Source organism: Belonocnema kinseyi, chromosome 7 (assembly GCF_010883055.1).
Source record: "Belonocnema kinseyi isolate 2016_QV_RU_SX_M_011 chromosome 7, B_treatae_v1, whole genome shotgun sequence".
In the NCBI taxonomy this organism is placed as follows: domain Eukaryota; kingdom Metazoa; phylum Arthropoda; class Insecta; order Hymenoptera; family Cynipidae; genus Belonocnema; species Belonocnema kinseyi.
This window is the reverse complement of record NC_046663.1, coordinates 44,624,327-44,637,070: the sequence shown is the minus strand read 5'-3', so window position 1 is coordinate 44,637,070 and position 12,744 is coordinate 44,624,327. Positions and strand designations below refer to the sequence as shown.

The 12,744-nt window shown below is 24.4% G+C and overlaps 1 protein-coding gene across 3 annotated transcripts in view; it reads left to right on the top strand.

Moving 5' to 3' along the window:
- Nucleotides 1-9,400, top strand: part of LOC117176776 (ras-related and estrogen-regulated growth inhibitor) — a 50,757-nt gene extending 41,357 nt beyond the window's left edge. For all 3 annotated transcript variants that reach the window (XM_033367074.1, XM_033367073.1, XM_033367072.1), the window contains 2 exons: nt 2,482-2,748; nt 8,390-9,400. In XM_033367074.1, coding sequence (XP_033222965.1) covers nt 2,482-2,748; nt 8,390-8,548 — 426 coding nt within the window. In that variant the 3' untranslated portion in view covers nt 8,549-9,400. The remainder of the gene's footprint in view (nt 1-2,481; nt 2,749-8,389) is intronic.
- The last annotated feature ends 3,344 nt before the right edge of the window (nt 9,401-12,744 follow it).

Here is a 12,744-nt window from a genome sequence, read left to right as displayed (position 1 = left end):
TATCAGCCTTGGAGGAGATTATGTTGAGAAATAAAAAAAAAATTCTTAAAAACGTTGTTTTTCTTGGTCAGGCCGGAAACTTATCAATCCACCCTCGTAAAACGTTTTACAATACTAAGATTTTAAGACGAATTACATTGTATTTTAAAGGAAAAATTGTATTTTCAACCAAAAAAGATTAATTATCCACAACAACAAATAATGAATTTTCAATATAAAAAGACGTATTTTCAATAAACGAGCTTAAACTTTAACCAAATAGTTTAATCTTGAAGCCAAAACGTCGATTTTTTTTAAAGACTATTAAAAGATTCAAAGATGAATAAAAAATTAAAATTCAAAGATTATTAAAAAAAAGATTTTTCTACCATGAAAAGACAATTTTTAACCAAAAAATACGAATTATAACAAAATATATGAAGTTTCTACCAAATTCTTGAACTTTTGTCTTACGAAGTATAACATTTAAACCAAAAATAAAAGAATACAATATTCCCATTAAAAATTTAGGTAAAAAAATTACGAAAATTAACAATTTACAACCAAAAATAAGAAAATTATATTTTCAGTTAAAAAGATTAATTTTTTATTGAACAAAAAATTTCATTAAAACAGTTCAATTTTTAACCAAAAAGTTGAATTAAAAAAAAATATGAACATTTTCACCAAAAAGAGGTATTTTTAACAGCAAAAAAAGACGAATTTTCAACAAATGAGTTCAACTTTTAATTAAATAGTTCAATTTTCCAGCAAAAAGTTATATGAATTTTCTACCTAAAAAGAAGAAATTTCTACAAAAATTAAGCTTTCTAGCTTAAAATATGAATTTTAATCAAAACAGTTAATTTTCTACCAAATATTCAAATTTTAAAAAAAAATATGAATTTTTAAACCGAAAAATTAACTTTCGAACAACAAAGACGATTTTTTTACAAAAAAATTGACTTTTCTACCTTTACAATATAAATTTTCAACAAAAAATTTAATTTTCCACCAAGTAGTTAAACTAAAAAAAGAATAATAATTTGTAAAGAAGAAAGTTGAAAAGCGAAATGTTTCAGGAAGCAATTCACTATTAACTTATAAAGATGAATTTTCAACAAACAAAAAATAAAATAATTAAATTTTTAGTTCAAAAACTTCATTTTCACAACAACAAAAAACGAAATTTCAACCAAAAAGATTAACAAAAAAATTGCAAGAAATAAATGAATTTTCAATATGAAAAACAAATATTCAACATCAATAACATAGTTAATTTTTCAGTTAAAAATTAATTTTTAACTGAAATTAAGAATCTTCTACCAGGATAATAAATTCTTGATAAAGTAGTTTAACTTCCAATCAAGTAGTTAAATTCTCAACCGAAAAAATTAAAGTTTAACCAAGTAGATTAATTTTCTACCAATAAAGACAAATATTTAACAAAATACATGCATTTTTAATTGAACAGTTCAATTTACAACTGAAAAAGATAAATACACAATAAATTATCGAATAATTAAATATTCAGTAAAAAAATTAATTTTCAAATGAAAGTAAGGATCTTCAATCAGAATAATAAATTTTCAATAAAGTAGTTCAACTTTCAATCAAGTAGTTGAATTCTTAACTGAATAAAATTAAAGTTTAATCAAGAAAATTAATTTTTTACCAAACATGATGAATATTTTAGAAAATACATGTATTTTCCACTAATCATTTCAATTTACAACTAAAAAAGACAAACTTACAAAAAAATAAAATTGTTCAATTTGCAGTTCAAAAATTTAATTTTCACAATAGCAACAAATTAAATTTCAACCAAAAAGATGAATTTTCAAGAAAAAATCGTAATTTGTTAATAAACAAAAAAAAATGCAAGAAAATACATGAACTTTCAACTCAGAAAACAAATTATCAATAACAATGAAAATGTTAAATTTTCGGGTAAAAAAATAATTTTCAACTGATATTAACAATCCTTAAACGGAATAATAAATTTCGAAAAAAGAAGTTCAACTTCCAACAAATTGTAGTTCAATTCTCAACGAAACAAAAAACTGATAACAAAGTAGAATAATTTTTTATCAAAAAAGACCAATTTTCAACCAAGTATATACATTCTTAACTAAACATTTCAATTTACAAGTAAGCAAGATAAATGTACAATAAAAATCGGAATAGTCAAATGTTCAGTAAAAAAATGTCAACCAAAAAGACGAAATTATAAGCAACAATCGTATTTAAATAAAAACATATAGCATAAAAATACATGAATTTTTAACGAAAAAAGACAATGCAATAGGTAAATTTTCATTTAAAAAATTAATTTTCAATTGAAATCAAGAATCTTAAACCAGAAGAATAAATTATCAACAAAGCAGATCAACTTGCAACCAATTAGTTCAATTCTCAACCAAAAAAATTATTGTTTAACCAAGTTGATTAATTTTCTTCCAAAAAAGAGAATATTGATCAAAATATATGAATTTTCTACAGAACGAAGAAGAACTGCCGACGACAGAAACATTACAATGGGCCGATGGATGGCTTCTGATTTATTCCATAACGGACAGAGGATCCTTCAACTTTGTAAGAAAAGCTAAAGAAGCTTTGGCTGTTGCAGATCCGGAAAACGCAATGCCAGTAGCTTTAGTTGGAAATAAAGCTGATATGGTTCATCTGAGGCAAGTTAGTACCGTTGAAGGAGAAATTCTAGCTAAGGATTTCGAATGTTGCTTCAGCGAAGTCACAGCTGCTGAACAGGTATCTCATTTTTTTAAAATTTATTCAGAGGCCGAAAATAACAGTTTTCAAAATCCCCTCACTTTTCCCTGATTTTTTCCTGTCAAATTTTTACCTCTTCTCAACCATGAAAATATGTTCTAAGACCATCAATTATATCTTGAAACAATTTAAAACCACAATTTATATAAAAAGATAAAAACCAGTTTCGGATTATAAAATTTTAGTTTATATATTTATTTCAACCAAACAATATGACTTTTTTGTAATAAAAAAATGAATTTCAATCTTAAAGGAAATGCAGTTAAATTTTTAAACCAAAAAGAGGAATTGTTTTGAAAAGAGTTGGAATTTTCACCCCAAGTCAGATTTTTAACCAAAAAGATCAATTTTTATCTGAAATGACGAATTATCTACAAAAGAATTGAATTTTCTACCTTAAAATATAAATTTTTAAATAAATAGTTGTATTTTGAACTAAATAATTAAAATTTCTGTCAAAATATTTGGATTTTCAATAAAAAAGATGAATCTGCAATCAAAAGTATTAACTTTATAACAAAAAAGACAAAATTTTAATAAAATGCAAGATCCTTCACCCGAACAGTAGCTTTTTTAATCAAAAAAGATAAATTTTCAAAAGAAATCGACGGGTTTTCTAGAAAATAGTATAATTTTGATTAAAAATTGTAATTTCAAGAGAATAATTTATATTTTCTTCAAAATAGTTTATTTTTCAAATCAAAAAGGGGAATTTTTTTTAAAAGAGTAAAAATTTCAACCCGACAAGTCGAATTTTTTATAAAAAAAGATAATTTATCTATCTCACACGACAAATTTTCTACAAAACAATGGAAATTTCCACCTTAAAATATAAATTTTCTATCAAAAAATTAATTTTCTACAAAATAGTTAAATTTTCAAATAAATAGTTGTATTTTTATACAAATAATTGAATTTTCCACCAAAATACTTGGTTTTTCTATCAAAAAGATGAATAATCAATCAAAAGGATTAACTTTCTTTCACGAATTTTCTTTCTTTTTAGGAATGCGATTTTTTTAAAAAAGAGTTGAAATGTTAACTGAAAGATTCAAATTTTAACAAAAAAGCTTAATTTTCTATCTAAAAAGAAGAGTTATCCACCTTGAAATGTAAACTGTCAACAAAACAGTTAATTTTCTAAGAAATAATTAAATTAAAACATAAATAGTTGAATTTTCAAATAAAAAGAAGCATTTTAATTCAAAAAAATTAACTTTTTATCAAAAAAGACCAATTTCAACAGGAATAAAGAATTTTCACCCAAACAGTAGCATATTTAATGAACAAAGATTACATTTGTACCAAAAACATGAGTTTTCTAAAACAAAAAGGCGAACTTTTTAAAATATAATTTAATTTTCAGGAGAAATCTTAATTTCAACAAAATATATCATTTTTAAACAAAAGAGACGATTTTTTAGAAAGAAATTGAAATTTCAACTGGAAAAATCAAATTAAATAAATATATATATTTTATATCTAAAAAGACGAATTTTCTACAAAATGGTTTAGTTTTCTATCTTGAAATATAAATTTACAATAAAAAAGTTAATTTTTCACAAAATAATTAAATTTTTTAATTTTCAATGGAAAATATGAATATTTAATTTTTTTAAATAATTTGAAACAAACGATGTTTCAAAAACATACCTTTTCTTGTTGAATTGTCAAAAAAGGACGAATTTTTTATGAAATAGTAGATGGATTTTCTTCAAATGGTTGAATTTTTTAGCCGAAAGGACGAGCTTTTAAGGGCATAGCTGAATTTGGGAATAAGAAAGTTGACTGAAAAATAACTGAATTTTCAATAGAATAGTATAATTAGTAACCGAAAAGAATGAATTTATAACAAAATTGTTGAATTTTTAACCAAATAAATTATTAAAAAGAATATTAGATCAGGGAAGCATATTTTTATTTTCTCTGACCAGTAATATTAAAAAACGGAATGAAACAATTTAAAATTTAATTATTAAATTCATTAAACTAAAATTACTTTTTTTATTCAAAATAATGTAAAGTCCACAGATATTGTCCGATTGGAAAAAAAATTGTTTTGAAAAAATTGACGAAATTTCATAGAAAGTTTTCGAGTCTGATTTATTTTTGGTTTTTCAATTTCTTATAAATAAAAATATATAAATAAATACATATTTCTATTATTTAAAAATATTAGATCATGATACATAATATAATTTTTAATCATGTTTAATTTTTAGAGTTATTTTGTAACAAATTTGGATGGAAACAATATAATAATAAAAAAAACTTCTCTTGAGATTATTATTGTTAATATTATGAAGAAATGGATTATTGGGGCATTTGTCGACAAAAAAAGTCGTTTTTTAAAAATTAGTAACCTCATAATAATTAATGCAACATTAATAATTCCTTGTTAAATTTCTTGATTTTTGTTTAACAAATAAAATAAATAAATGCGTTATTTGGACATTTGTCGACGGAAAAGCTCGGTTTTTTTTTTTAAATTTCCGTCTTTTTATTTGTGTATTTATTGACGAAACATTTTTTTCAATTACATTTTTTCCCTAAGATGCACCATAATGATTCAACTTGGATTTCGTCATTCATTTTTTGGATGTGGAACTCTCGAATTCTTAAAAAAAAAACTCTTTTTCTTGACAAATGGCTGTATAATGAATTTGCTTATTAAATTTGTTCAAAGAAGACATAAAATTATTAAAGTAATTATAAATTGTCTTAAAATTATCATGAAGTTCCCAACTAGAAGGGCTGCCATTGAAAAATACGAGTTTTTGCGTCGATAGATGCCCTAATAATGCATTTGTTCATTATATTTTAAAAAATTACCAAATTAAAAATGAATGACGAGTTTTTCTGAAATTATTATGAGGTCGCAAATTTAAAAAACTGACATCGAAAACAACGAATTTTTCTGTCGATAAATGCCTGAATAATGCATTTATTTATTAGAATTGTTTATAATATTACTAAGAATAATCCTTAGAGCATTTTTCTTTATTATAATATCCAAATTTCGTGCAATATAATTTCAAGAAACGTTAAATTATTGAAAATGATAGAAAATATTTGAAGTTCCCGGTGATCGCCAATAACGTGAAAATGGTTCAAATCGTCTAAGTTTCATAAAGTAATATTATTTAAAGATATTTCGATATTATATAATAAGCAAAACGAATTTTTATAAAAAAATTATTAGTTGAAAGAATGTTTTTTACAATTTTCCATAATTTTACGCCTTTTTTAGGTTATATTGCAAGAAATTTGGATAAAAACAATATAATTATAAAGAATTTTTTTCTTAAAATTATGATTGATAATGTTATAAACGAATTCAATAAATAAATGCATCAAACAACCATTTTTCAACAGAAAAAATTTTTTTCTATGCCATTTTTTTAATAGGAACTTTATAGTAATTTTAGAAAAATCCATAATTGTTGATTAATATTATAATTTTTTTAACAAATTTAATAACAAATGTATTATTAGGGCATTTGTCTGCAGAAAAATTCGTTTTTTCCCAATTCCAGTCCTTTCAGTTGGGAACTTCATGACAATTTCAGCAACATGCATAACTGGTTGATAAATTTTATGGGTTTTTAAGCAAATTTAATTAAAACATACATAGATAATGCATTTGTCGAAAGAAATATTCGTTTTTTTCGTTGACGAATTTTTCAACAAGAAAATTCGTGATATTTTCAGAAAATATTCATCATTTATTTGTCAATTTTATGATGTTTAAAAAAATTTAATTATCATGTACATTAATTAGGCATTTTTCGAAGAAAAAAATTGTTTTTTAATCTCAGGCCTTTCAGTTTAAGTTTCTCATTACTTTCATACTTTTAATAAGGCTGCAGCTATAGGATAGGACATTTTTTTATTAAATTTGTTTTTAAGGAAATATAAAATTTATTAACTAATTATGAATTTTTCTGAAATTATCATGAAGTTGCAATTAAAAAGACTGACATCGAAAAAAAAAATTTTTCTCGTTGATAGATGCCCCAATAATGCATTTGTTTAATAAAATTGTTTTTAAAAGTCATGACATTGTTCAATTAATTACCAATTTTTTTCTAAAAATATCATCAAGTTCCTAGTTTAAAAAGTTGTCATCGAAAAAAATGAACTTTTCTTTCGACAAAAGCTTTATCGATGCATTTTTTTGTTAAATTTGTTTAAAGAAATCATAAGATTACTCAACAAATTATGAAGTTTTCTACAATTAGCATAAACTTTCTAGTAAAAAAAAAATTACATCGAAAAAAAAACGAATTTTTCTGTCGAAAATTGGCGGATTAATGCATTTTTTAATTAAATTTGTTTATAATATTACCAATAATAATATCAAGAAGTTGTATAATTATATATTACTTTCATGCAAATTTCTTGCAATATAATTTTAAAAAACGTAAAATTATGGAAAATCGTTAAAAACATTCATTAAACAAATAATTTGTTCATAACTTTTTAAAATTATTATATAATATTGTAATATCTTCAAGTAATGTTACTCTATGAAACTTAGACGAATTTAACAATTTTCTTGATATTGTCAAGCACCGGGACCGTCAAATAGAAAAAATGGCCACTTTTCGCCATATTTGTTTAATTACAGAAAAATTGAAAGCCTAATTTAAAAATCAGGCTCGACAACTCTCTTAGAAATCGCACTATCGGGTTGTAGACAAAAACGTAATTTACGCTGAAAAATGTAAATTTAGTTTTCGCTTCACATTTTGAGTGGGGTATAAATTTTGCATGCAAACGGAATTCCTTTCTCTTCAATTCTTGTGAAGCAGCTACAGGTGTATAAATATTTTAAAAAGTTCCATGAATAAGGTGCGTTGGTTTCTGTGTTCTGTGTGCTTTCCCCTGATAAAGTCGATTTTTCATTCAGATTTGATTCGCGTGCGTAATAGCAGGAAATATCTGAACATTCGTAGTAGTCCTGGGTCGGCACCAAATAGATGGTCCTGAGTCGGCACCAAACCGGTGGTTCTAAGTCGGCACCTTTTTTTTGTTGCTTTTTTTGTTATTTTTCTGTTATTTTATGTTGCTGTGTCTTAATTACATATCACTCCTCTCTTATTGGACTTAATTTTAAACACAAGAAACCAAAACCATTCCGAGAAATAGCAAATATTGACTTTTTCAATTTGCGCTGTATTGCGACCGCAAAGATCACTCAACACTGTGCCGCGCGACATATAATAGTAGATAAAGGATCGTGGTACCTGGGTTTGTCGTCTGTTTCGACAAAAACTCATACTGTGCCGACTTAGGACCACTCTCCCCTTCTTGCAGATTTTATTCGACTTGAAACTAGTTTGGGCGACTGCAGCCCGGCATACATCATTAACTGGCGCGTTGCATTTTACAGGCGAAAAGAACACTCAATTTTCATTTACAAGAAAGAAAAAAAAACATTTTTCGAACAAATCACTTTGCTACCGCGCGTAAACTTTTCTTTAAATTATGTGGTTAAAATATTACAATAAAAAATTCATCTTGGTAGACCTATTATGTATGTGGCGAAAGCCCGAGTCGTTGTGATCCCCTTAAATTTAAAATTCGACCAAATCTAATTGTAAAACGATTCATTTAGGTAGCACAAGTAGCAGAATCCTTCCACGAGCTATGCCGTGAAGTTTTAGCTGCGAGGAGAAGAAATAAACAGTCTTTGCTCGACAGAATGCTGGGTAGCAAAACAACGAGTAAGGCTTACTCAAGAGGGAAAAGTGACTCGGCATTGCCTAAGGACTGACGAAAATACTTATAGAGAAGTCGAGGAATCTACTTTACAAGATTCTGCAGAAGAAGGTCTAATATTGAAAGAAGAGTTCTTACCGAAACGAAAATGGGGTTGTTGCATTAATTTTAGATATATTTTTTAAATACTGCAAAAAATGCTATAAATTTAACTATTTAATCAATTATTTGAATAATTCGAGTACGAGAGAAAATATTCAAAAAGTATCGAAACGCCTATTCAAACCACTCTGTGACCTTGAAACGTCACACCTTTCGAAACGCTGAACCAATCAGAATCAGACTCTATTGACTAACGTATTATCCAGCTTAAAGCCGGAGAAAAAAAGGCTGGGCGGTTTTAATAAAGTTCGAAGCATTTTGAACACCTTTTTGGGCCCTTTTTTTATACTTTTCAAACAGTTTTTAAATAATAAACGCGAAGATAGGTTATCTTTACTAGCGGCAATATTAATTCCACCATAAAACAGCCTCCTGGCACCGATAGTGACCTAAAGTTTTAGTGCTTGGAGAAATTTTCACGAGAATGAGAATATTCTCGACCTTTATGTGCTTTGAGAACTTAATGAGCATTTATGAGTATTTTGAATTAGAATTTTAAAAATCGTATTTTTTATTTTCGATAATAATAATAAAATTATTGAAATTTCGCGGGAAAATGCATCACTTCAAATTCAAAAGGGCGCTTAATTTGAATAGTAAAAAATGTCAAAGTAATAGAAAACATATTATTTGCATTAAACAGTGCCTTATACAGGGTTGCTACAAAATTACAATTTCTAAATTCTTCTAGGTATAATACCAACCATACACCCTATAGGATTAATAAAATTAATGTAAAAAAATGTCTTTCTTAATACATTTTAAAAATTTTTTAGTTGAGCTTTTAAATCAGAAACATACCATTTGAATCTAAATAATTAATTTTTAACTAAAATGATGAGCTATTAACCAAATATTTAGATGAATTTTCAACCCAAAATATTAATTTTCTAGTAAAAAAAATCCTTTTAAAAAAAGTACATGAATATATCTGAAAATATATATGAAAACTATTAATTTTCAACCAAAATTATAATAGGTTAAATGTTAGAAAAATCAATTTTAAACCAAACAAAAAATCGGATTTCTAACCAAATAGTCTTTTTTATACGAAAAAAAAGATTTTTGAATCAAAAATAAAAGAATTAAATTTTTTATTCGAGCAATCAATTTTCAACCCAAAAAAATGAATTATCAACAATATAATTTGATTTTAAACCCAAAATATGAATTTTCTATTGAGAAAGTTACAGTTTCAATAAAAAATATATTTTTTTACTAAAAAATGCAAGTTTACAAACAAAACTAGAATAGTAAAATTTGCAGTTAAAAAAATAAATAAAAAAAGTTTTTAGCAAAATTAATTAATTTTCAACTAAAAATATAAATTTTGAAGTAAAAATGAAATAACTACATCCTCAGTTAAAAATATTATCTTTCAACCAAAAATAAGTTAATTTTCACCCAAAGAAATTAATTTATAATCACAGCGTTGAATTTTCAACCAAAAATGTGAATTTTTGATTAAATAATGAAATTTTCAACCCAAAAGATGAATTTTCTATATAAAAAAACAAATTTTTAACTAAATATATTTTTTTCAACCAAAGGAATGAATTAATTTTTTAACGAAAAAGATTAGTTTTTTCTATAATAAAAAAAATTTTTCTACCAAAAATCAAAAATACTTAAATTTTCAGTTAGCAAAGTAAATTTTCAACCAAAAACTAAACGAATTTTCTACAAAATAGTTAAATTTTCAACCGCAGATATTAGGTATTATTTAAGAAGATGAAGTTTTAACTAATGAGAGTACTCTTTTACAAAAAAAAGACGGATTTTCAACAAATAGTGGAATTTTCAACTAAAAACAGAATAATTAAATTTTCAGTAGAAAATTTAATTTTATATAAATTAAATGTAAATTTTCAACCAAGAAGATTAAATTTTTATCAATAAAGATAAATTTTCGACAAAAAATGGAAGTTACATTTTTAGTTTGAAAAATTAATTCCAAATAAGGAAAACTAATTTTTAACCAAAAAATATCGATTTTCAAACAATAAGATGATTTTTCTACCAAAATAGACGAATTTTTTTTTAACAAAGTATATGAATTTTCAAGCAAATATTTGAATCTTCATTATTTTTATTTTAAACAGTTAAAAATCCTTAAAATGGTTTAAGATTTTATTTTAAACCTTGAAACATTTACATGTTGTTTAAAATTTTTCAAAATTTTATATTATTATTAAAAAATGTGCAGAGCTTTTAAACATCTTTTAAAATGATTCGAATTTTTCCTAAAATTTGTCCTCACAATTTCTTTTAGAATCCTGCCAAATTAAATAAATTTACTTAAAATCTTCCTTATTCCTTTTCAATAACTTCGTAAATCTTTCTAAATTAAAAAAATATTATTTTTAAAATCATTTTTCGATATACAGAATCATTTTCAATTTTCTTAGTGAATGTTTTTTATTCTTCTGAAGCCTTTCAAAATTCTTAAAAAGCCTTTTAATTTTTGTATCGATATCTGCCAAAATCTTTAATATTTCGTTTCAAATTATGTCGTGGATTACTTGCACCGAAATTTTGGTGCGAAGAGCCGGAATTTTTCAGTACACGTAGACACTTTGTTTCCATTATTTTTAATCATTTCAAATTTTAAATTCATTTTTTCATATTTGCAAAGCTTCTAAATATCTCTTAAAGTTACTCAAATTTTTTCAAAGAATTATAGGCGTTCAATTAATCAAAACTCAATAACTTGACTTACAATAACATTTTTTTAAACTAAAAAATTAAAATTGTACCGTTCAAAGTTTAGTATTTTTGTTTAGTTTTAAATATTGAATTTTTAATTACGGATTTTCAATTAAAAGTTCGATATTTCTAAATATGAAGAAATTGATCTTATTCTTAATTAAATTGTTTTTTAATTTTGTGGTTTAAAAATGGAACATTTTAGACTGAAATAATATTTGAAATTTAATAAAGGCCTTTGATTATGAATATATTATTTTAAAGTTAATTTTAAATTAAAAATAATTTATGAAGTTTAAAAGAGACTTTTATTGGTAAGCTAAACAAGACTTGCCAATTGAAACATTTTAATTTTTAATGTTAAAATCTGGAAATTCTAAAATTGTGAACTGATTCCGAATCGTCTTGTAAAATTAAATATTATTTAGTTTTTAAATCTAAAGTGCAATTCAATTTAAAAAACATGAATTAATTTATATTCACAGCTGATCAACTAAAAAATTTTTTAGTAAATATCTTTGATTTTAAACGCGTCTAATTTTTAATTCTTTAAGTCTTTCAACCTGCACTTTAAAATTCTTTCAACTAAAATGTACGCTTAAAATTTTTAATGGAAAATTTTTTAAGTGAAAGATTTTCGAATTGCGCATTCTAAACTGAACAATATTATAATTAAAAAGTATAACAATTTGAATAATTATTTGAAAAACAGTTAAAATCAAAGTTATACAGATTTTTTCTTCTAAAAATTTGTAAAATTCCGGGTCAAAAAATAAATTAGTCACTGTCATTACCCGGTTTCATAAAATTCCTGGTCATTTTCCAGGTTTTCCGGTCCAACGGCCATCCTGTATATGTAGTAATTATGATATATATTTGTTTAAAGAATAACTGCTTTAAATTCTTTTGAATGCTCTATAAATGCTTTGTTCAATCTTAAATGCTGAGCATATACTCGAGAGCATTTGCTCAACATAAATTCCGAGAGTTGAAAATGGCCCAAGTGTTGAAAACCGCCATGCGGTGGTGCTAGTAGTAACTTAGTTTTCGTTGTTCAGAAAATATTTAAAAATATTTTATAAATTTTTTTTAAAATGTATAAAAGATTTTAAATCCAATTTTTGCAATTTTTCCATTTTATATAATTTTAGAAAAAATTTGAGTCACTTTGAAAGATATTCAGAAGGCTCCAAACGATTCAAAAATAATTAAAACTTGTAAAGCCTTTTGAAGGAGTTTGCAGAGTTTCACGAAAGTGAAAGATATTTTCAGGATCCTGGGAAAAAATTAAATAATTTTTTATTTCGAAAAATTAATTTAAGGAGATTATTTTTAAAAAGGAAAATTTTTAATAATTTTTAGAAATTAAAATGCTTTGAAGGT